General features: G+C 42.8%; 1 protein-coding gene across 3 annotated transcripts; it reads right to left on the bottom strand.

The window, feature by feature from the left end:
• Positions 1-1,758: 1,758 nt before the first annotated feature.
• Positions 1,759-16,092, bottom strand: triqk (triple QxxK/R motif containing). Of its 3 annotated transcripts, none has more exons than XM_062445647.1 (4): positions 15,928-16,092; positions 13,843-13,944; positions 9,288-9,373; positions 1,759-3,537 (listed from the first exon to the last, which is right to left on the bottom strand). In XM_062445647.1, the coding sequence occupies exons 2-4, from the start codon at positions 13,901-13,903 to the stop codon at positions 3,436-3,438; spliced, it is 249 nt and encodes an 82-aa protein (XP_062301631.1). In that variant the 5' UTR covers positions 13,904-13,944; positions 15,928-16,092; the 3' UTR covers positions 1,759-3,435. The 3 variants fall into 3 exon arrangements, with proteins under 3 accessions (XP_062301631.1, XP_062301633.1, XP_062301632.1); XM_062445649.1 differs by having other exon boundaries at positions 13,843-13,948; XM_062445648.1 differs by having other exon boundaries at positions 13,843-13,948; positions 15,924-16,092.
• Between the last annotated feature and the right edge of the window lie 5,894 nt (positions 16,093-21,986).

The raw sequence follows: 21,986 nt of genomic DNA on the forward strand, positions 1-21,986 counted from the left end.
GTCACGCAGGGTAGAATAGGTATGGGCTGTGGTGAGTTCAGCTTCACAACGGCAGTGAGGTCGCATTTAACGCCAGCGAGTGATTAATTTCCATGTAGATGTGGAGAAATACGATTCGATAGATCATCTCCAATTAGAGGAGATCTCCAGGAACTGCAGAGCACTCCCGAGGTCGCCTGAACCTTTGTCTGTGCCGTTAATTGTTTCGTGACTTTAGGGTTGAGCATGCCTATGAATGTTGCTTTTTACAACAACCAAGGTTGGCTGAAATCAATGGCAGCAGAAGACAAAAAGTACCGTTACAAATCATTGTTCCAGTTAAGACAGCTACAGCTACATTCAATATTAAAGCTGCAAGCAGTATTGAGTCATGGGCCAAGGGCAACAAATACACTAATCAAAGCATTCAAGGTCAAGGTATCTGTACATATCCGTAGCCTTTTGTCTCTCTGTTCCATGGCGCTGGATTTGAACCTGAAACCCTCTCACTGCTAGTCCAGTGGTGTTAACACTGACCACTTATCAGTATTTCTTAACAGAGCAGGATCCAAAATAGTCTGAAGGCTTGGATGCTTGATCGCCTGGAACGATCTACACTGCTTGAACCCAAGAATATACACAACTCAATCCTCATTTAATGGACTGTAAAAACAAGCAAGGCCTACAGAGAATAAGAGTTTCAATACATGTGCAGCGCCAGTTTGAGTGATCCATGGCTCCATCTGTCAACCAATTGTCAGTTAATCGTCAGCTTAATTAAAAACGATACATTGCAGACTGTGACTGGTTACCAGTTTGTCTAGTTAAACAGACAATGTTCTTCTTCTCTGAAAGACCCTGAAATTAGCCATGTCATACATTTTTGTGGAACTGAAATGCATTTATTGGCCTGTTCAATGTCTATTCTTTTGCTAGGCCTTATCATATTTAGACTGGAGACTGTTATAGGGATATAAAAAAGTTAACTTTTAGGGTTCACCAACAATTTGCAGACCATTGACAACCTTTTGTTTCTTATGGGTGTAGCGAGGTGTGACATTAGTCCTGCATTTCCCTTGTTTAAACTACTTTATTGACCTGAACTTAGTCAGACTGGAGGAACTGTGTTTACTTTCTGGCACAGTCAAACAACTAGGATGTATACATTTCAAAGCAGGTAAGTACATCACCTGGTCTCAACATGACACAACCCAGTGAATAATTGAGGGCTTCTTGCACTGGTCACCATTTCAGAAGTGCAACATTAAGATTTAAGTGTATTTAAAAATGTATGTCATCATATAGAGGTGTCCTGACATTTGAACTGGCACATCTGTGAACTTTACCCCTGACGATGTTGAGCTGTCTTGGACTGAAGGTAAAGTGACCCTGTTGACAACAGGTGTCATGTATAGGGTCCATCAAGCCAGGGTCTTCATTGTTCGAGGAGCCATTCACTGTGGAGAAGCGGGGGATGTAGGTGGCAAGGTCAGTCTAAAATATGAGGAGCAGGATAGAGGGAATGGCTGTCAAACAAAAGGCTTCATTCATGCAAATTCCTTTTACATGGGGTCATAGGTCATGGGAGAAAAAGTATATAAATGAAGACATTTTAAATCACCTTGACCTTTTTTCAAAAAATCAAATGTCAGTTATACAAACACAGCAGATACTATGCACCTAAAAAATTGCTTTTATTTCAAATCATTTGTCATGTCCTCTTGGCAAAGTTACTAAAATCTCAACAGGAATGACGCACAGTAAGAGAGACAAAGGTGATTTTATTGCAGCATAATTATGTTGAAGGTCTGTTGGGAAAATCCTATCAACATACCCCAAAAATCGAGCACAAAGTCTTCATTTTCACCGCTTTGCACTCTTCATGTGTGAATTTACCAAGAAAAAAAGGCGTTACACAGTATCTCTTTGAATGAAGACATTTTAAATCACCTTGACCTTTTTTCAAAAAATCAAATGTCAGTTATACAAACACAGCAGATACTTTGCACCTAAGAAATGGCTTTTATTTCAAATCATTTGTCATGTCCTCTTGGCAAAGTTACTAAAATCTCAACAGGAATGACGCACAGTAAGAGAGACAAAGGTGATTTTATTGCAGCATAATTATGTTGAAGGTCTGTTGGGAAAATCCTATCAACATACCCCAAAAATCGAGCACAAAGTCTTCATTTTCACCGCTTTGCACTCTTCATGTGTGAATTTACCAAGAAAAAAAGGCGTTGCACAGTATCTCTTTTGTTTGCAATGGGAAAATCAAACAATCATGCATATATATCGACACTGTTATTGATTGTACAAACCAGTAACGCCCTACCCCCAACACACACACACACACACTCAAAAGAACAGGCAATAAGACACAACTCAGCCTTGGCCCTTACCGAGCGAAGGCTGATAATGGAAGGTCATGTTTTTTTTATCTTAAAACAATGAGCATACATTGCACGAGGCAAGGCAACAAGGCTTCGAAGGCAAATATTTTGATCATCCTTTGTGTTCAATAATGTACAACATTCCTTGCGGGCAACTATGGAGTAGGAGAGAGAGAGCTTTGAGGTCTTAGATGTGTGGAGAGCTTCCCCATTCCACCTTTTTTACCTTTTGGAAGAATCATAGTTAAAACAATATATGGTCCTATTTTCGAATGCTTATCAGTGCTGCAGTCGAAGCTAGCTACAGCAAGATGTGTTGGTCGGTATTCCGAACACACGTTCAATCAGAAACCATCTTTGTCACTCTAATCTCACACTTTGTTCATCGCTAGATCTGAAAGTGGAGGATTGTGCTCGGCAGTACGAGATGAGTGATTGTCTTTGTTTCCAGGATGAATCTAAGATTAACATTTTCTATTCGTCCGAGAAAAACAAAGGGACGTGAGTCAGTAGACAATGACTTGCAGACTCCTTACCAACCAGTAACGTACAGGCTGAAGAGCTAGAGGACCCTCTGGGAATTGTAAGACTAAAAATGAGAGCACAAATATGTCCATCTCCTCTTTAGACAAAATCAGTGTAGCACAAACAGGTTTTGTTTTTTTTGAAGAGTGAAGTTGATAATGCATTTTGAGAATCTCCCACATAGGCAACGGATCATTGGTGTGGTGTCAATTAGACAGAGAGTCATGTCCTGGAGGAGGACATTTGTCTGCCCATACTTCAGTCACGCTCCAAACTTGAGCCTGACTAGTTTCTTTAATGACTTGGGACATCACAGATGGCCATTCCGACGAGGTCAAGTGTGGATATGAATGTCTGTCTGTGTGTGTGTGTGTGTGTAAATCTGTGAGGGTGCAACCGTGTACCACGTAGTGTGTGTTGGAAGTGTTAGCTTGGAAATGTGTGTACAGGGGTCAACCCAGTAACAAGGCATAACAGTCAAAGGAATGTCACGACCCCCTGGCCGTGTTTCTCGTCGGCTCCCTCCACCCACCCTGCTTCAGTCTACGTCCAGGTCCAGCTCAGTGCTCAGGTTAAGGTAGAAGAAGGCGTACACGCAGAGCAGGAAGAACAGGATGGCCACGATGACCAGAAGGATGTCCTGTGAGGACCGAGAGAGAGAGAGAGAGGGGAAAAACAGCATTGGGTTTTACAACAACATCAATAACTGTGGAATAGCATGCTAGCTAACAGTACCCATATTAACCCTTGTGTTGTCTTCGGGTCATTCTGACCCATCAGTCATTGTGACCCACCATCGTATTGCGACAACTTTACCGCATACCAAAACAAAGTGAAGCATTTTCTTTTAACCGTTGGGCTTTCTCAGACCCCCCACATTGCGAAGGTTAAAATAATTTTTATTTTATTTGTTTTTGTATTGGGTAAAATTGGGTAAACACAACGATGGTTCGTTATGAACCTTTGGGTCATGTGACCCGAAGGCAGCACAAGGGTTAAGACGTTAAAGGCATTACCTCAGCTCCATAACGTAGCATAGCAGTGCCTGTTTTAACAACCTTGTAGAAAGTTATTCGCCGCGGATTATAATAATCACACTTTCAAGGTGATTAGGTTAGCTCGAGGTATGGAGGAGGTGGAACTACCAATGGGTAAATAGTTTTTTTGGGGGGGTTGTCGTTTTAGTATTACAACATTTGCCATTTTGCCTACTGGAGATGTCTCCTCCCATCTGTGTCTTGTTACACTTGAGTGAGACATTTACATTACATTTAGCAGACACTTTTATCCAAAGCAACTTACAAGAAATAGCAAAATGTGCATAGGTCAATGATCATAAACAACGAGATGGCCCCAAAAACAATGGGAGTAATAACCCAAGTCGCTAAACTGTAATGCCATGTATATGCAGAGCAACTTACCTATGTAACTACAATGTTTTTACAGGTATTGTCATGTTAGTCATTCACATTCAGATGGGGTCAAATGTTATCCTATGGCTGTACAAGGTGAGGTTTTTGAGATGTGAGTGATGTCCACTATCAAGAACAATGTGCAATACTGTCTCTTCCAAAATTAAACTATTAAAGTGAAACTTTGTGGCACATTTTATCAACTAAATGGATTCCAGCTTTAGTTTGCAGATAATTGGCCCATCTCCATCGGAGTGATGTTCAACTTTCTACACCAGACTGCAATGCTAGTCATCTTCAACTCCATTAGTCTCCATTCTCCTAGTTAACAATGCTCACTTGTTCTCAGTGTTAAGAACTCATTAGCAAACTTTCTAATCAAAACTGGAGAGCTTGAAGTGGTTTAAGAGAGCACAAATGTTCAATGCAGTATGCTGGGTATTCTAATGAGCCTGTTTTCATTGTTTGATTTGAGTAGCAAAATTAACTCGTACGAGTGATGCATATTTAAAGTTTAATGGTCTCACAAACAGGTATGCTGGAGTCTGAGTCATCCAGCTCTCGTTCTTGTCATCCTTCCAGGAGTTGGGAGTTTAGGAGTCTGCAGAAGCAACCTCAGCACATTACACTGTGTCTTCATATAACGCAAGAATGGATATAGGTGTCAAGGAACAGGAAAACAGGAAAGAAAATTGACGAAAAAAAACAAAAAAAAAGTGTATGTAATGTCAGTCAGAACTCACAGCAATTGAAATCGACCCCATTACAAGTGGCAGAACAAATTCCGCCCAAAGCGCAATGAGAGAAAAATAAGAGAGAGAAAGAGAGATAAGGCGCACAACACAACAAGGGGGGAGTGTAATAATAATTCTGTCAGAATAATTGGGAGGAGGAGTAAGGGGACTATTTAAAGCTGTCACAAAGTCCTGTACTATCTGTGTACAAGGCAGTCTAAGGCGCGTTCCATCCTCATTAGCGTGCTAGCATTAGCTGTAGCATTTATCTCCTTCCCGGCAGACTCCAAAACAGCTTAAGTCCCTGCTTAATTGGAAAACTTTTAAATTTCACGCACTTTAGTTTTGTACATTACCGCAGGCCACCGTCTGAACAGAGTTGATTCACTTTTCTATTTAGCCTGGCCTCTGAGGAGGAATAGAAAAATGTAATTGTTATCAAAACACAAGGGCGATTGATTTCTGCATTCAAGCAACTTGTTTCCCGCCTACGTGTGAAAATGACAAAGAAGTGTCTGTCGTTCGGTTGACAAAATGAAATATTTCTAATTAGCTCAATTGACAAGTGAGGCTGTGAGTTGTTTAATTGGCAATACCAACATGAGTCAACATGTCGTGCTATATCATTGTTGAGACAGGGGCAGCAAAAAAAAAAAACACATCGCTGATCAAAGTTCCTTTTCAACCCTTAACTGAGCAATAAATTGGCTTTGGTGAAAAGACGGTGGCAGAAAGGTAAACCTGACTAAGATTTTGACTTCATCCATCTTTAAACAGAGTACCTTCCTTTTCTTGAGCTAAGACACATACATGTACATCCCTCCCCGTTTTTCCCCACAAACATTCTGATGGAGGACTCTGGACGGAACCCAAGCGCACCATCATGTGGCTTCCCGGCGGCGGCAGCAGCTGCGGCATGCTGGGAGTGTGGACCCTGTCGCCTGGCGACAGGCCATCGCTTGGCAGACTTCTCGCCTCATCTGTCCCGCCTTTTGCTTCCTTCTGTCACACTCCTTTTCACAACACTACCCACATTCTCGCTCATTCACTTTCTGCCTACAATGCAATAGTTTATTGTATTGTTCGAGTCATGTCATACAATTTTGTATTTCAGTTTACACCAAATACTTTAGTCACAAGGACAGTCTACACAAAGGGACTGGTTGATAAAGTGTGGCTGTACGGCAGGGACATTCACCAAGTACTTTGCCTATTCTCAAACACATTTTTCTTCTTTCCAGTTTTCCATTGATGTGTGGAGGTGAAGTGTGTTCTCCCGGACAGCTTGTCACACACCAACCCAAAACGTTCACATACAGTAGGCTAAGTGAATCTCTCGGTGACACCAGTAGAAAGATCACTAACTGTCAACACTCAGAAATGATCGAGGTGTGAACAAGTCCTGTTGCTCCCAGCAAAGACCTCACAGACAACGGCACATTGCAATAGGCTTACAGTTCCTCCATGCACACTGGGCCTGAATTAGTTGGAGAAATGTTTTTGTTAAACTGAGAAATAGGTTTAGTGTAACACCAAAAGACACCAATTGCTTTAGGAGGTATGAATTTGCAATTGTGATTTCACAGGAATTGTGTGGATATTTGACTACTTTGTGGATGCACAATTCTCTATTCTAATCTCTATGCCGTCTTCTATTTTCATGTTTCTTTTGGCTCGTCATTGAAATACAGTTTATGTAAAACAATTAATAAAAAATCCTTATGTTTTGTGAGTTATGGTATTGTTACAACCTGATAAATGACGCACCAGCAGAAGTCCCCTGTTAAAACCCAGTATTTCAGTGTTTTATTCCAAATGTTGTAGCTGCATGTATGCAGGAACAGGACACGCATCATTCCAGCGTCTCTAATTTAATGTGCCAAAGCAGTAAGTTCTGATAACTCCCCATGTTTAGGCCGGAAAGAGTAGAAGAAAAATAACATATGGCTACCCTGACAATTACAACAAGCAGTGCTTGTTTCCAGAGCTGCAGTTCTGAAATCATTTGATAGAACTGGTTTTCTGGGCAAGCTAGTAGGGCGAACGGTAACCTCAGCCAGATACCCGCTGCTCTGCCAGCCAGTGCCATCCGCTGTTGGGTAGTGGATGGCACAAGGGACCAGACAGATATAACCCCAAACTTGTACTAAGGCATGCCCATGCGTACGTACACCCATCCACACACACACACACACACACACACTCAGCAGGTGGCCGAGTTCCCACTTCCTCTGCCAACATCCCGATACACCAACTGGTCACTGCTCTGTGAGCAGCAGTGCCCCCTTTCTTTCTTTCTCTCCCTCGCTCGCTCTCTCTCCGCTCTTCCAGCTTCACCAGCTTGCCCGGGCCTGCCCTGCAACCACACTGGCCCGGGGACAGCCGGCCTGCCTGCCTGCCAGATTCGGTGCCAGCCTGTCTGTTTGGCCACCTCTGAGACACCAGCTGCAGCTGAGACCAGCCCTGTCCCCACACACACAGGAGAGGGGAGAGGAGGACACGTACCTGTCCCACATACAGAAGAAGAACACCACGGAGGAGCGCAGAGCTTGTGCAGACCAGACCATCTGTCCAAGCTCTCCAATCAAGCCCATTTCACTTCAAAATCCATCATCAACTGTCCTTCCCTTTCACTATGAGTCTTATTTTTTTACGGAAAATCCAATTGAAGTATCCGTGAAAGCCAAATATAGGGATAGAAGGTTTGAGTGGCTTAATATCCATGTCCCAAAGGTATATCTGATCCAACCTTTGAAAACCATCGCAATTCAGTGTGAAAATATGAATTATTCATAAGGAATATAAATATTTCAAGATATGAACTAATCTAATTGGATTAAAGACTCCCTTAATGAGGCTTGGTTGGTGGAAAATCAGCATGTATTATTTTTGACCGTGAGGTTTTGCTCGTTGAACCCTTCTCTAAAGTGAAGCCCCATCCTTAAACACATCATGCCATACCAATAAAAACGTGTATAATACTCATGTGTAAACACACCGTATTATACCTTTTATTGGTTTTGGGTTAATTTGAATATATAAATAGTCTGCAGGATAATAATATTGTGCACAGCTCCAGGCTTTTGACATGCAGAAATGGAACCATGAGATTAGAGGGGAAAAAGATAAATACTATACCTAGTGAATATATGTCTACTGAACATATATTAAATAGAACATGAAGTCTATTGCTTGCTTTGGTGCAGTGATGAGCCTGTCTTTGGTATCCAGAACATTGAAAAACTTTTCCCAGGTTTCAAACTCAAAAGACTAAAGGAGGTTGGACGTTCAAAACACACGCACACACACACACAGGTGGGACAATCTATCATGAATGATTGGACTTTCCTCCCAAATAAACAGATGGTCATCAGCCAGACACAGGGATGTGTATTGAAACATTGTCGTCTCTCTCTGTCTCTCTCTGTCTCTCTCTGTCTCTCTCTGTCTCTCTCTGTCTCTCTCTGTCTCTCTCTGACTCTCTCTGACTCTCTCTGTCTCTCTCTGACTCTCTCTGACTCTCTCTGACTCTCTCTGTCTCTCTCTGACTCTCTCTGACTCTCTCTGACTCTCTGACTCTCTCTCTGACTCTCTCTCTCTGTCTCTCTCTGTCTCTCTCTGTCTCTCTCTGTCTCTCTCTGTCTCTCTCTGACTCTCTTTGTCTCTGTCTCTCTCTGTCTCTCTCTGTCTCTCTCTGTCTCTCTCTGTCTCTCTCTGTCTCTCTCTGTCTCTCTCTGTCTCTCTCCCATTCTGACCCTTTTCATTCTCTATCTCTGTGTCTACCTTAACCCTCTCTACCTTTGAATTCCTTTTCTTCTCTCAACTGTATCTCTCGCTTCCCCCTTTCTCATCCTTCAACCCCTCTCTCATCACCATTCTCTCTCTCCCTCTAGCCCCTAGTCTACCTCTACTGTATTCCTCCTCTCTCCTCTTCTCCTTCTCATGAATATCGAGAGCCGTGTGAAGTCCTCCAAGGGGTGCACTGTGAATAATGTCCCCCTCCTCCATATTTCCCGGGGTGGGAGAGGTGGGTCTGCGGCACCACAGACCCAGAACCCTGCCTCTCTACCTAGGCCACGAGTCAAACACTTTTTTGGGGTTTGAGTGACTCTGGGGTTGTGCATTATGAGAGACACGGCCGGATGGAAAAGAGGAGACTCAGAGGCGGGCGGAAAGAGACTGACTGACAGACTCTCTCTCTGTCTGTCTCTCACACACACCTATATAAAAGTTAGGAGGCTCACCTTTATACCAGGAGCATTTTTCTTGGCTTCAGCCTGCTGTCTGGTGGCCTTCAGGGCTGATTTGCTCTTCTTATAGTCCTGTTGACCTGAAAAGGAAATCTTCCATCAGAGGAGAAAACTCACACAAGTGCCCACAGCACTTTGGAACACAACAAAGCTGCAAACGTAACATTTCAAATGAATATTGAATAAAATGTGTTGAATGGCGAATTTAAAGGTGATAATGTTCCGGTATTTCCACACACAACAACAACTTAACAACCATGACACATCACAAAGTATTTATTTTGGCAAAATAGAGTATGGAAATAAATGGAAAATAATAAATATATAGTAAACTTGAATTGAGTTTTATCAATAAACAATTCACAGGTGAAAGTGACAGCTCTTTCTGTTAAGGGTTGATTAGGAAAGAAATGGAACTAAACACACACACACACACACAGCTGTACTGTAGTTATGTCTTGCTGTGTGTGGTTCACCTGAGCTTGGCTTCTCATGAGTTTGTCTCTCCAGGGTGAACCTAGCGGGCAAACTGGCCACCTGGTGCAGCATGTGGGAGTCTGTATTTGTGAGCGAGTGTGTGCGTGTGCCTGTGTAAGCATGTGTGTGCGCAACAGAGCTGGCAGTCTCCCTCCCTAATTATAAACAAACACCCCTCCCCCCAAAAAAAGGAAGTGTAAAAAAGAGAAAGGACAGCTTGGCTGCTAACAGCACGAGGGGGTGTCGGTGGATGTGTGTGTGCATGCGTCTTCTTGTGAGTGTGTCTCCTTGGTGGCATCACCCAGCACAGGGTCAGCCTCAAGGTCCTCTCCCTCTCACACACACAGTGGGGCCACTTGAAGTGCAACTCCCAGCCAATTAAGCCTCATTAACATGGAGGCGAGCAGGAGGAACAGACCTGGGAATGAGCGTCCTTATCCGTCTGTGATGGAGGGGAAGGGGGGGCGGGGGACAGAAGGAGGCAGGAGAGGGAGGATGACTTCCCCAGACAGGGCTTCGAGACAGTGACCCATCCCCCCGTCACCCAGGGAGCTGCAGGTTTACCTCCACCATACGGCGCCCCGTCTGGTGGGGATGGGCTGAGGCGGAGAGGGGTGGGTGAAACGGGAAGGAGGAGAGGAAGAGGTGAGGGAGCGGGAGGAGGAAGGGGCGGGTCCTCGAGGGGCTGAAGCTGTTCCTTTCGGCGTGTCTCTCCCTCTCCCTCTCCCTCTCCCCCTCCCTCTCCCCCTCCCTCTCCCCCTCCCCCTCCCCCTCCCCCTCTCCCCCTCCCCCTCCCCCTCTCCCTCTCCCTCTCCCTGTCCCTCGCGCACACGCTCGTGCGACACACTACGCAATATGGTAAGCGGCGCATTCTGTTGCAGACAAAACTGGTAAGGAATCATTTGCGAGGGCAGCGAGTGCAAAGAGTTCTCTTCAGGATGTTCAGGGGAAGTGGTTATTCAACCACACACCAACCTTTTTAATAAAATGTATCCTTGTTCATTATAGATCTTTAGACCACATCGATCAAAAAAACTCTCGTCACTCACTCACTCAACAGAACACTATTACTGTCAATGACAACAATGAGAACTTGCCTTCAGAATTGTTAACACAGGCCTAATCTTTGCGTTTGGGACACATCTGCAACTAGGTAGCTTCCGACAAATTCCATTAGCTTCCGACATTTCCCAGATAACTCTTTATGGAGTGCACCTGTTGTGCCACACAGAGACCATGAACAATCTTGCAGCAAGTAGACAGGGAGAGATTAGATCAGCTTGCTGCGTCTTACTTTGCACTCAAAACATCCTGTCATAAAGTGCTACAGTAGCGTAAAGAAAACCAACACAGCACACCAGACCATCTGTTCAGAATAAATAGTTAATCGTAACCAAATCAAAATAATTACTAACGGGGCGCCCTGATGGCTCATCGGGGTACAGGGCGTACCACATGAGCTAAGGCCTTCCCGCAGCGGCCTGGGTTCGATTCCAGCCCGGGCCATATGCTCCATGTCATCCTCTCTCTCTCTGCCCTGCCTTTCCTGTCTCAAACAGTCACTGTCCAAAATAAAGCAGAAAATGCCCTCCAGAAAATACATGTACAAATAAATATCCCAGGTAGGAGAATTAATAGTTTATGCAAGAGTAAGATTCTTAGTTTCTCTGATTGTAGGCCACTAAAAACGAATGTGTCTCTGTGTGTCTCTTCAGGTGTTCTGACCGTGGACTTTAGAGTGTCAAACGGATATCAGCAACAAAGAAGGACGCTGAATGAGCGTCAGCAACGTCGCTATCCATCTGTGGCAAAGCCTCCGTTCTGAAGTAGATCGTCGCCGCGCCCGCCCCTGACAGCATGGGGCCCTCCACAGTCCATTCTGAGGAAGGAACCACACGGGGCCATGTTTTCTCTCGTCTATAAAGCGATGCATTGTTGCTCAGGCAATATTTTGAAGACTAATTCGCTTATGCGTGTTTGTGTATGCGTTTCTGTTAAACAGCGGTTCTGATCAAATTGGCTGATAACGCTACCTTTCAGACTGTAAAAAGGGGGAGGAGGACCAGGGAGGGGCTTTCAGTGTCTTTGACCCTCGTGTTCCATATTTGAATTGGTGAGATGTAGAGCGTGCACGTTAATAGAGACACTCTGCAAGGTGTAGCAGTGGGAGATTAGCTTGTTATGTTGTCTCGATGTGTGTGTGCGAGTGTGTGTTTGGAAGGAGACGCCAGACTTACACAATAGAGAGCCACTTAAGGTGTCGACAGGCAAAATTGTCCTATTCCTCAAGAGCTGCTACAATAAAATAACGGTTAAAAATATATTTTTTCTTCTTTTTTTTTTACAGACCAGAGTCCTTGTAGTTTGTCAATGTAAATTTCATCCAGGAATTCACCCAGTATTTCGTTTTGGTGCGAGATAATGACTCAACAGGAAAGAGACAGGGAGAGAATGAGGGGATGACATGGAGGTAAGGCCCTGGGCTGGACCCATGCTAAGGACTTAACCGCTGAGCCACCAGGGCGGCCCCCAATATTATATCATGACGCAACAACATGCCTTATCAATGTCAGGATGACAATGCTACCATCAGCAATAACAACCACCAAAGAGTAAATTGACCAACATCCAGCTATGACAAACATGTTATGGTTGTAGAGTAGAGAACTGTACCGTTGTATCCGAGTAACGACACTAATGGAATCAATTTGGGACTGGCTTTACTTCACAAGCTCTCTCTACAGACAAATGTTACATGAGGCGTCTAAGTGTTTTTTAATCTTTTTTTTTTTTTTACAACAAAAAACAACAAACACAAAACAACAATGGGTTTGTTGGGTTGTGTTTATAGAGCCATTTTTCCAGCGCCGCCAATGGCAACCGCTTTGTTTTGTAGCCACATGAGGAAAAACAACAGAAGAACCAGTCACTGCTCTTTCTTCCATCCATTACATCTGGCATGCTTAAGGGCCTGGTCCCATGATTGATACGCAACATATTGTCTTAGTTAGTGGCGTGGTAAGGTCGGGGGAAAACTAAATGAAATAACGTGCCGTATTAAAGTTTGACTAAACGACTTCTGACAAGATATCAGAGTTGTTGTTTTGGTTTTTTTTTTTGGGGGGGGGGGATTTGGTGCCCGTCGGTAACGCGACCTCAAAGCCTTACGAGAAAATACCCTCCTTAGTGTCTAATCAGTCCTAGACAAGACGCTGGGGAAAAAGCTCTCGTCTTGTTTCCTTCTGTGATGTTCTTGTCTTGGGTTGTGACTCATGATTGCAAAACGACGTTTCTCTAAGATGACGTACAAACATTGCTACATGATTATATGTAGCAGATATATGTGTGTGTGTGTGTGTGTGTGGGGGGGGGGGCTGGCTGAAGGAGATGTGTGATCCTAGGTTGGTTTCAACCACAGAAAGTGTCTGTTTTCAATGCATACAATGTATGCTGTGTGTATGTGTTTATGATTAGGGTCTGTGTTTGTGTGCACATTCATTCTGCATCTATGACTTTGTGTGTTTCACTGCCATTCGTTTGTGTCGTGTTTGTGTGGGCATGTGTGTGTATGCGTGTGTGCATGTGCGTGCGTGTGTGTGGGTGCGTCTGTGGGTGTGCATGCGTTTGACTGCAGGCATCCTCTCCTCTTTCTGATCCCTCTCTTTCTCTCACTCTCTATGCACTGCCATTCAACTACTGTGTGGACCATCCATTTTCTCTACCATCCATCGCATTTGACTTCAATCTGTATACAAAGGCAGTCGACAACAAGAGAACACAACGTGGGACAACGTCAGGACGCTATGGCCCAAAGTTAAGGACGTCTCGACACCCGTGTCAAAGACACGGTCTACAAACCCTCTACTGGCTACGAGGCTCTGCATGAGGGACGCCCCTGCTGCTCTAGCGATCGGCCTGCATACCGAGTGCTTTTGTTATTGTTACCTGGGAGGCTGGAGAGCCGAGCATTAGGCAGAGCCAGTAACTTTCGGCAACAGCAGATGTAATGCCGGTATACTGCTCCTCCAAGCCTCTTCATGGAGCACAAGCAAGGCCCGGAGGAGAAACTCACCGATCTGTTTGCGGTACTGATCGACGGGGGCCCGGGCCAGGGAGGCGTCTTTCTTACCCATCCTTCCTGCCTCGTTTCCTTCCTCGTTTCCTTCCTTCCCTGCTTCCTATGAGAAGAGTAAGCACAACAGAAACTGTAACTCAGAGTGGACAGCCGATAATGACGTTGGTGCTGTGTGTGTTTGGGTAGGATCCTTAAATGAGAGCCAAATTCATATTTAAGATTGAAATCCATTTATAATCTCATACGAAGCAGTCAGTATCAATTTGAAGGATGGGTTATCCTGTGTATTATGTCACAATTTAGCCTAATCCTGGCTCATGTCTCCTTACTCTGTATGGGCATCATGTTAAGCATATGAGATAGTAGAGGTGAGCTTCCCATCCAACTCGTTTACCTTCTAGCTCTGTCACAGAGATGGAGATCTCTGCCTCGATTACCATAGCAACACAGATGGGAGGAAATAGTTCATTAGAAAAAAATATTGATAGAAAACTAAAACAGGAGTGTGTGCATGTGTGTGTGTGTGCGAGTGTACATGTCTCTATCTGTCTGTCTGTGTTTGTGTGTGTGCGTACACTGCATGCGTATGATGACCACAGTGTGTTTGTGTTTCCATGCATTTTTCTCTCCTGTGAAGAGGGCTCTGATCTAAATTCAAGCGGCCTTCCTCTCAGTTCCGAACTCTGTATCAATCAATACCATTCCTTTGTTTAAAATAGTGGAAAAAGCGATTGTGAGGCAAAGGGCAGGTCTGTGTTTCGGATGATATTTAAACCCCTCTGACCTATTCTCTCTCAGAGAATTCAGCCGTCCAACCCTGGCCCTCGACCGCTTTGACAAATAACCCTCAGCATTCTGCTGCAGTCATTGCCAGATCCTCAGGGCGAAGCAATTGATTATCATGAAAGAATAAGAGAAATGAATACGAAAAGAAAGAAGGAAAAAGGGAGGCCCAGAAAGATTGTGTGTGCGTGAACATGTGTGTGTGTGTGTTTGTGTGTGTGTGTGTGGGGGGGGGGGGGGTTCCAGTCAGAGAAACAAGAGCAAAGAGAAAAGACGTGTGCATCCAATGAGGAGCTTTGGAAGCTACAGTAGATGTCGGTAGGGAATAGGAGAGGCTTCCAAATTAGCATGTTCAAGGAGCGTGGCAGCGCCCCGCCGATTCCTTTCCCCAAAGAGGCGCCTCTAGAGCCTCAATCTACCTCCTCTAAAACACTATTTTCAGCTCAACTTCAAACAGAATTACAGCCCAAACTCAATTGCTGAAGTAGTACACCATTGTTCTCGGGGGTGAAAATTAAGAGTCAGCATGTCGAAACAAGAATAGGGAAAAGGGGAAACAGGGTTTGGGGGTGGAGGGGGGGGAGATGAGAATATTATGCGGATGGGCTAATGTTTACACAACAGGACCAAGCTGTTGACAAGCCCTTAGGGTGGAGGCACGGTTGGGATTGGGATTTTCTGCTGAGAACAGAGAACATAGGGAACTCTGTGAGGACATGGATAGGGACACTAGCTAACTCTCTTCCTATCCAGTCTGTGACTTTAGTGTCATGAAGCATAACCTTTTCTGTATACACTGAAAACAAGTTTTAGGTAGGCCCTACAGTTTTTCTTCAGGAAAACATTTTGCACTTGGTCAAAATGTTACATTTATCGATGAACATGTAATACTGTGGTGGAATTCAATTACTGGTTGCATGGAAACAGTGATTTGGAGCACGAGGTGGGACATCACTGCAGAGTGAGACATACTGGAACACAGAAGACTAAATATGGATCTTAAGCAATACTATGGGAGCTTGATAAATATCTAACATTCTTACATTCTGCATTAGAAGAAGACAGTAAGAGTCTGAAAGTGATGTCAGCCAATAATATTGAGCTCAGTAAAAAAAAAGTATCGTGCAGATTGTGGTGCATCCTTGCCTAAATCTATTACAGTTTAAATGCAATGCAATCGTAGCAAACATATCTAGCCTACACTATTTTGAAAATAATTCAACTGTTACAATAGCAATTCAATTATCCTAAAATTGCGTTGTCCGGAGATTAGTTTAATTTCCTAAATAGCGCACTTACTGATGTTTTGTTATTTGGTTGCTTATTCGTTGTTGTTTTGCATTTTCCAGTCGCCCGACTGCCGTTTGTACACGAATTAATGTGAGGTTTTTATTGCACTTTGCACCTCTTTCTTTCAGAACGCCAACACATCACGTCCATTATTTTCATTTCCTGGTTTCTACGTCACTGATTTGGATTGACAGTCGATTGTCCATTCAGAAACAAGTTTTTTTTATTGGCCAATAGTATACTGAAAGGCGGGATCAACTAAAAACATCCATAATATTCACTTTTTTACTGTCTGATCATTAGTACAGCCTATATGTGTGTGAAGAGAAAACAGTACTTAGTATAGCCTACTCAGTCTATTTAATTTATGCGGTTTGTTGTATGCCAGTTATATGCACTTGCAGAATATTACAGGTAGGTTTCTCATTGACGCATGGAAATGATCAACATCAAACGAAATGCTGTTTTATAAATGCTTAAAATCTACCTTTTTACCGAAGCATTTAAGTAAGTTTATCTCAGAAGGGTTTTACTACTTTTATTAGTTATCACTTGTATTATTGTTTTTATTGATTTTATGTAAAGCACCTTGAGCTACAATTCTTGTATGAAATGTGCTATATAAACAAATACATCTGAAAACAGACAGACATCAGACAAACTTTCCTCTGATTGCATGCATCTTTCTTTGTTTCAAAGTTTAACAGTAATTTACATTTCCTTTGTTTACTATGTTGAATTCTATTTCCCCTCTAATTGCATCTTGCCTTATTACAGCCCTTGGGGTTTTGGTGCAGATTATGGAGTGGCTTGCCACCGCTTGTAACTTATTGAAGTTTAAAATGATTTTCTGCTCTCCCATGGGCATCCATTTGCATGTGGCACACAGCAGTAACTAATAGATGTAATCTGCTTATAATGGGTCCGCGTAATGCATTACTTACTATGGGGCTGACATCGATAGTGAGCACTTTAACACCGCCCTTTGATGGGAGTACAGGCACCAAGTGACATTTGTCAATGCTGTAACGATGATTTTTGTCTTGACAAATAAAGGCCTGAAAGGCAAGAAAAGGTGCAGGGCTTTTTAACTAAAAGGCTTTTTCTGCTGATGTGTGACACTGAAATTACACACTCTGCATCCTGAACGGAACATAAAACTGCCAACGTACAGAAAGTGTTTCATCTGCTGGTACCTGTGTCAATGTACAGAAAGTGTTTCATCTGCTGGTACCTGTGTCAATGTACAGAAAGTGTTTCATCTGCTAGTACCTGTGTCAATGTACAGAAAGTGTTTCATATGCTAGTACCTGTGTCAATGTACAAAAGGTGTTTCATCTGCTAGTACCTGTGTCAATAGTTTATATGAGGCATTCCATGTAATACCAAAATGTGTATTTTGATAAACAGATGTTTTTCTTCATGTGAGCTGACTTGATCGTTGTATTTATCCTTAGTATCTACAGTGTGTCTGATGTAAATCTGTCTATCTAAGCCTACAGTACTGTATATGTCAAACTGGTGTGCCAATGTAACTCTTGATGCAGAACCAGAATTCATTCTAGTCGTTTAATGTGCGTGATTAATTCATAATGAAGAAATGAAACAAACAAACGTGGCAGGCTGTCAGGCTGATAGATCTCTCTGGTGTTTCCATTGAATACTAATAGGGATGAGAGTGTGTAAAATGCATCAGTCTAATGAGGGTTTCTTATCGTAGACCATTCTGTAGCACCACAACTGACACATATATACTATACCATTTCTCAAGTAGCTTTATTTACTTCCCAGAGGACCTGTAGTTGGACTATGAAGAACGACACCTATGAAGGACTTCCCTGTGACAGTAAACTCCCATTTAGGACAGGCGTAATCACAATAAAAAGCCTATTTACAGCAAAGAAATGTGTGTTACAGATGTAAATACAGTTGCACTGTCAAGCACATATTTTTTACAGATTTGTAGCCACTATATGTGTTTCCTTAGTTTAAGGAAGGATATCAGAGGATTTATGTGTAGACAAATCCAAGATTAATACCCCATAATGCATTAGCACTATTTGTATGGTGTAAAGGTGTTTTTAATTAAGGAGTAGTCTCCACCTGGTTTTGCAAGAAAAATGCAATACAAAACACTAATGTTGATGCCTGAGCATATACATTTCACAAATGATGTTATTTCCTCATGTGAATTAATTGCATTTTCACAAAAAAAAATAAATAAATACATCTCAGTTTGAAACTCATCAGTACCCCACTGCTCCTTCTTCAATCTTTTGTCTTTGTCACTCCCACTTGTTCTCTGTCCTTTCCACTGTAATCACAAACACAAACATTCACTGTCTCCCATTCATTCTCATGTGCTGTCTTCCTTTCCCACATCCATCTCTATTCTACTCTTTCCTATTTCTCCCACCCCTCTCTTTCTCTCTCTCCCTCTCTCTTCCCTTCTTCAAATCTCCCTTTTTCTCTCAGGCAGTTTGGTGGCCCTTAATTGTGACATTAAAAAGGAGGCAATAAGTGGAAAAAATCCCCTGGGGTATTCACTGGCTAAATGTCCCTGTCGACTCACTGCTAGATTCAGCAATGAAGACGTGTCAACATAATCTCTGGCAATTTGGAGGCATCGCGTGGGACTAATTCATTTAGCGACCAGAAAGTAACTGAGGGTCTTTAGTAGGCAAGACAGCACGTATATTTTCTGTCCAGGGGAATCACAGTGTCTTGATAAACAGGCGGTGATAGAAAGTATGCTTGCTATATGCTAAATGATTTGTTCATGACACATTTGATGAGTAGAAAGGTCAAAGTTATACAAGCAGGTAACCACAGGACACCTGTGATTACAGTAAATGACTGGACCATTACAGGACACAGTACATGTGGCATAGATTCACTTCCATATTTTTTGTTGAGTTCAGAAATCCATGCCTACTTCAGACGCACAAACACACACACACACACACACACACACACACACACACACACACACACACACACACACACACACACACACACACACACACACACACACATACATACATACATACATACATACATACATACATACATACATACATACATACATACATACATACATACATACATACTATTATTTATTATGCGTTTATTTGAAAAGGGACAGTGTACATTGATAAACATGTAAAAATGTATAAATGCACTGGAATTAGCTAGGTTAGCTAGTTTTCATCCATTGTCCCTTGGCAGGGCATGACAGAAAGATACGTAAGTAAAAGAAAGAAATAATAATGATACATAGTAATACTGTAAATTATATAATTTAAATAAATAATAATAAATTTAAAAAACAGTTTGACAAAACAGTGCAGTTAAGATAACAATTTGTACAAACTAGACAGACATACAAGGTAAACAACAGTGTGACAAAACAGTGCAGTTACAGTAAGATAACTAATTGTAAAAACCAGACAGATACACATACAAGGTGTTAGACATAAAAAGAAGTTACAGTGTGAGTAATGCAGCGGCCTAATTATGGTTGCAGGTTGGATTATTTTTGATCCATTTCGCAAGTTTGTTTTTGAACACTGAAATACTGGCGCACTCTCTTACATCCGTAGGGAGGGTATTCCACTAATTAGAGGCGCGTACTGAGAAGACTGTCTGTCCAAACGTACTGTGTCTATAGTGTATAAGACAGTCTCCCCTGGTGACTGCCCTAGTTGCCAAGCCATTGCCATCCTTCAGCTTTATAAACTCATTTAATGGTGGAGTTTCCAGCCCATGTAATATTAAAAAAATGAGACAGGCATCCATACATACAGACATACATACAGACACAAACATACAAACCAGCAGACATAAGTTTAGTGCACCATTTCTTTCAATTCTCATAGTTATTGGACGAAGGGACCAATATACTATACACCAACATATTCAACTGTTTAATATTCTTATCTGGCACGGCATTGCCTACACTAGTACATTCTCTCCTCGCTATCACTCTACTCCACAGTTCCCTCATTGACGACAACTGTATCGGCGCTGATAGTGGGGGCGAAATTGAATTTTGGGTTTATGAAACGCAGCGGTTCATAAAAACGTATAAATAAACCCCCTCTGCCCAGAGATAAGTGGTTATCTCACAATAGAATTTGTCCATTTCCCTCCAGTCATTATACTGAAGCGGTGTGCTGGGACTGAGGCGTCGGCTGGAGTTCTCTTCTGGAAAAGGGCGAACTGAACGGATCACTGACCTCATTGTGACATCTAAGGCCATGGTGTATAAGGAGCCTTGTGACAGGTGCTGAGAGTTGGAACCAAATTGTAGCTGAGGTTAAGGATGAAACCGACAGAGATGGAACTACTTTTGTATTGACGGATTTGTGAGACAATGTACAATAATGAGACTAGTGATATACTTGTCACGGTCTGTTTTAAGCATTGACACTGTATGTGCTTTTGTTGTCTCAAAGAATTGAACAGTAATGGATTTACAACACTGAGGGCAAATGGAAAGATGAATAGTGTACTGTTGAGTAAAGTGTTGAGAAGTACCAGTCCAGTCAAGTCATGTAGAGTCGAAAAAGCAGGGTAGAGAAAAGTTCCATAGAGTAAAGTATGTATCATATAGTATAGTACAGAATTGTATTGTAGAGCAACTGTTGTGTCTTTTTATTAATTAATAACCAATATTGAATAATAACAAAATCACAATTACAGTCTTAGTAATTATATATCTACAGTCATTCATCATACACTATTATGATGTTAGCTTGTACTATTTATACTTCCTGATCTGGGATCATCTTCCTGCCAGAGAACAGGGCCTGGGGGCAATCTCACCCCAGTCTCCACACCCCCAAGCTGCCCTGGGATCCCTGTTGACACATTTTCTACAGCTGGCTGTCCTGATGGACAGGCAAGACCTTAGCAGGCCAGTATCATTTACAATGTTTATGCTGGCAAGTTCAGCACGTAACTGAGGGGCACTTTGGAAAAGTACTTTCGCTTGTGAGACTTGGACTATTTCAGCATGACCACACACTGACACATGCTGAATGAAACACAAATTTACGCACAGACACAAAAATACATTGTTATAGTTCCTCATTGCAGGCATAGATGACCAAACATGCAAACTCACTGTAATTCAATAGTGCAGCCACACAAGTTTGATACATTCTACTGTAATCTTAGCAGAATTATCAAGGGATATAGCACTCCAGTGACATGTTAATTTAAGCTCTGGGTTGACCTCCTGCTAATAGTCCTTCAACTTTCAAAACAGTGCGAGCACCATTTAACACCAATTAATGCACACTAACCATTGCCAGCTGCTCTTTAAATTCATAAACTATGAGCTTTTTACCTCCTGCACCATCAGAACCAAACACTTAGCACACGCGCACACACGCACACACACACACACACACACCCACACACACACACACGCACACACACACACAGGACAGCAGTGAGGGCAGCAAGTAAACCCCAAATTCATTTGGAATATTTGTCAGGTGAACACTCTTTTAGCCCCTGATCCTTATCATGGAGCAACCAGCTCCATCAGTTTCATATGCTGCCTTATTGTCTCTGTTGATCAGAAGTATGTGTGTGTGTGTGTGTGTGTGTGTGCGCGTGTGTGCGTGTGTGTATATGTGTGTGTGTGTTTGAGTGTGTATTTATCATTCACCATTTTTTCCTGCCAACGGGAAAGCGTGAGCAAACTCCACCGACACGGGTCCGCCGTGTCGGTGGAGTGTGTGAGACAGGTGTGTGAGACAGGTGTGTGAGACAGGATTGACAGGTATGAATCATATGGGGCCCACCAGAGGGGAGAAGAGAAATAATAAGCGTGGATAGTTCATTTCCCATTGTGGAGAGAGCCCTCTGGGGTTAGCAGAGGATGAAGGAAAGATCATTCGCCCCCTAGGGAAACTGGCATGGCTCCCCACACAAGCAGACTCAGCGAGGGCACATGTGAGCGATGTGTGTGAGCCGGATTAAAGCTGTGCAAATCTTGTCTGCTCATTTACAGTTTGGTGGAGGAGGATGCGACAGTGTGTTGGCACTTTGTTGTC

The sequence above is a fragment of the Osmerus eperlanus genome, chromosome 20, assembly GCF_963692335.1.
Source record: "Osmerus eperlanus chromosome 20, fOsmEpe2.1, whole genome shotgun sequence".
NCBI classification, from domain to species: Eukaryota; Metazoa; Chordata; class Actinopteri; order Osmeriformes; family Osmeridae; genus Osmerus; species Osmerus eperlanus.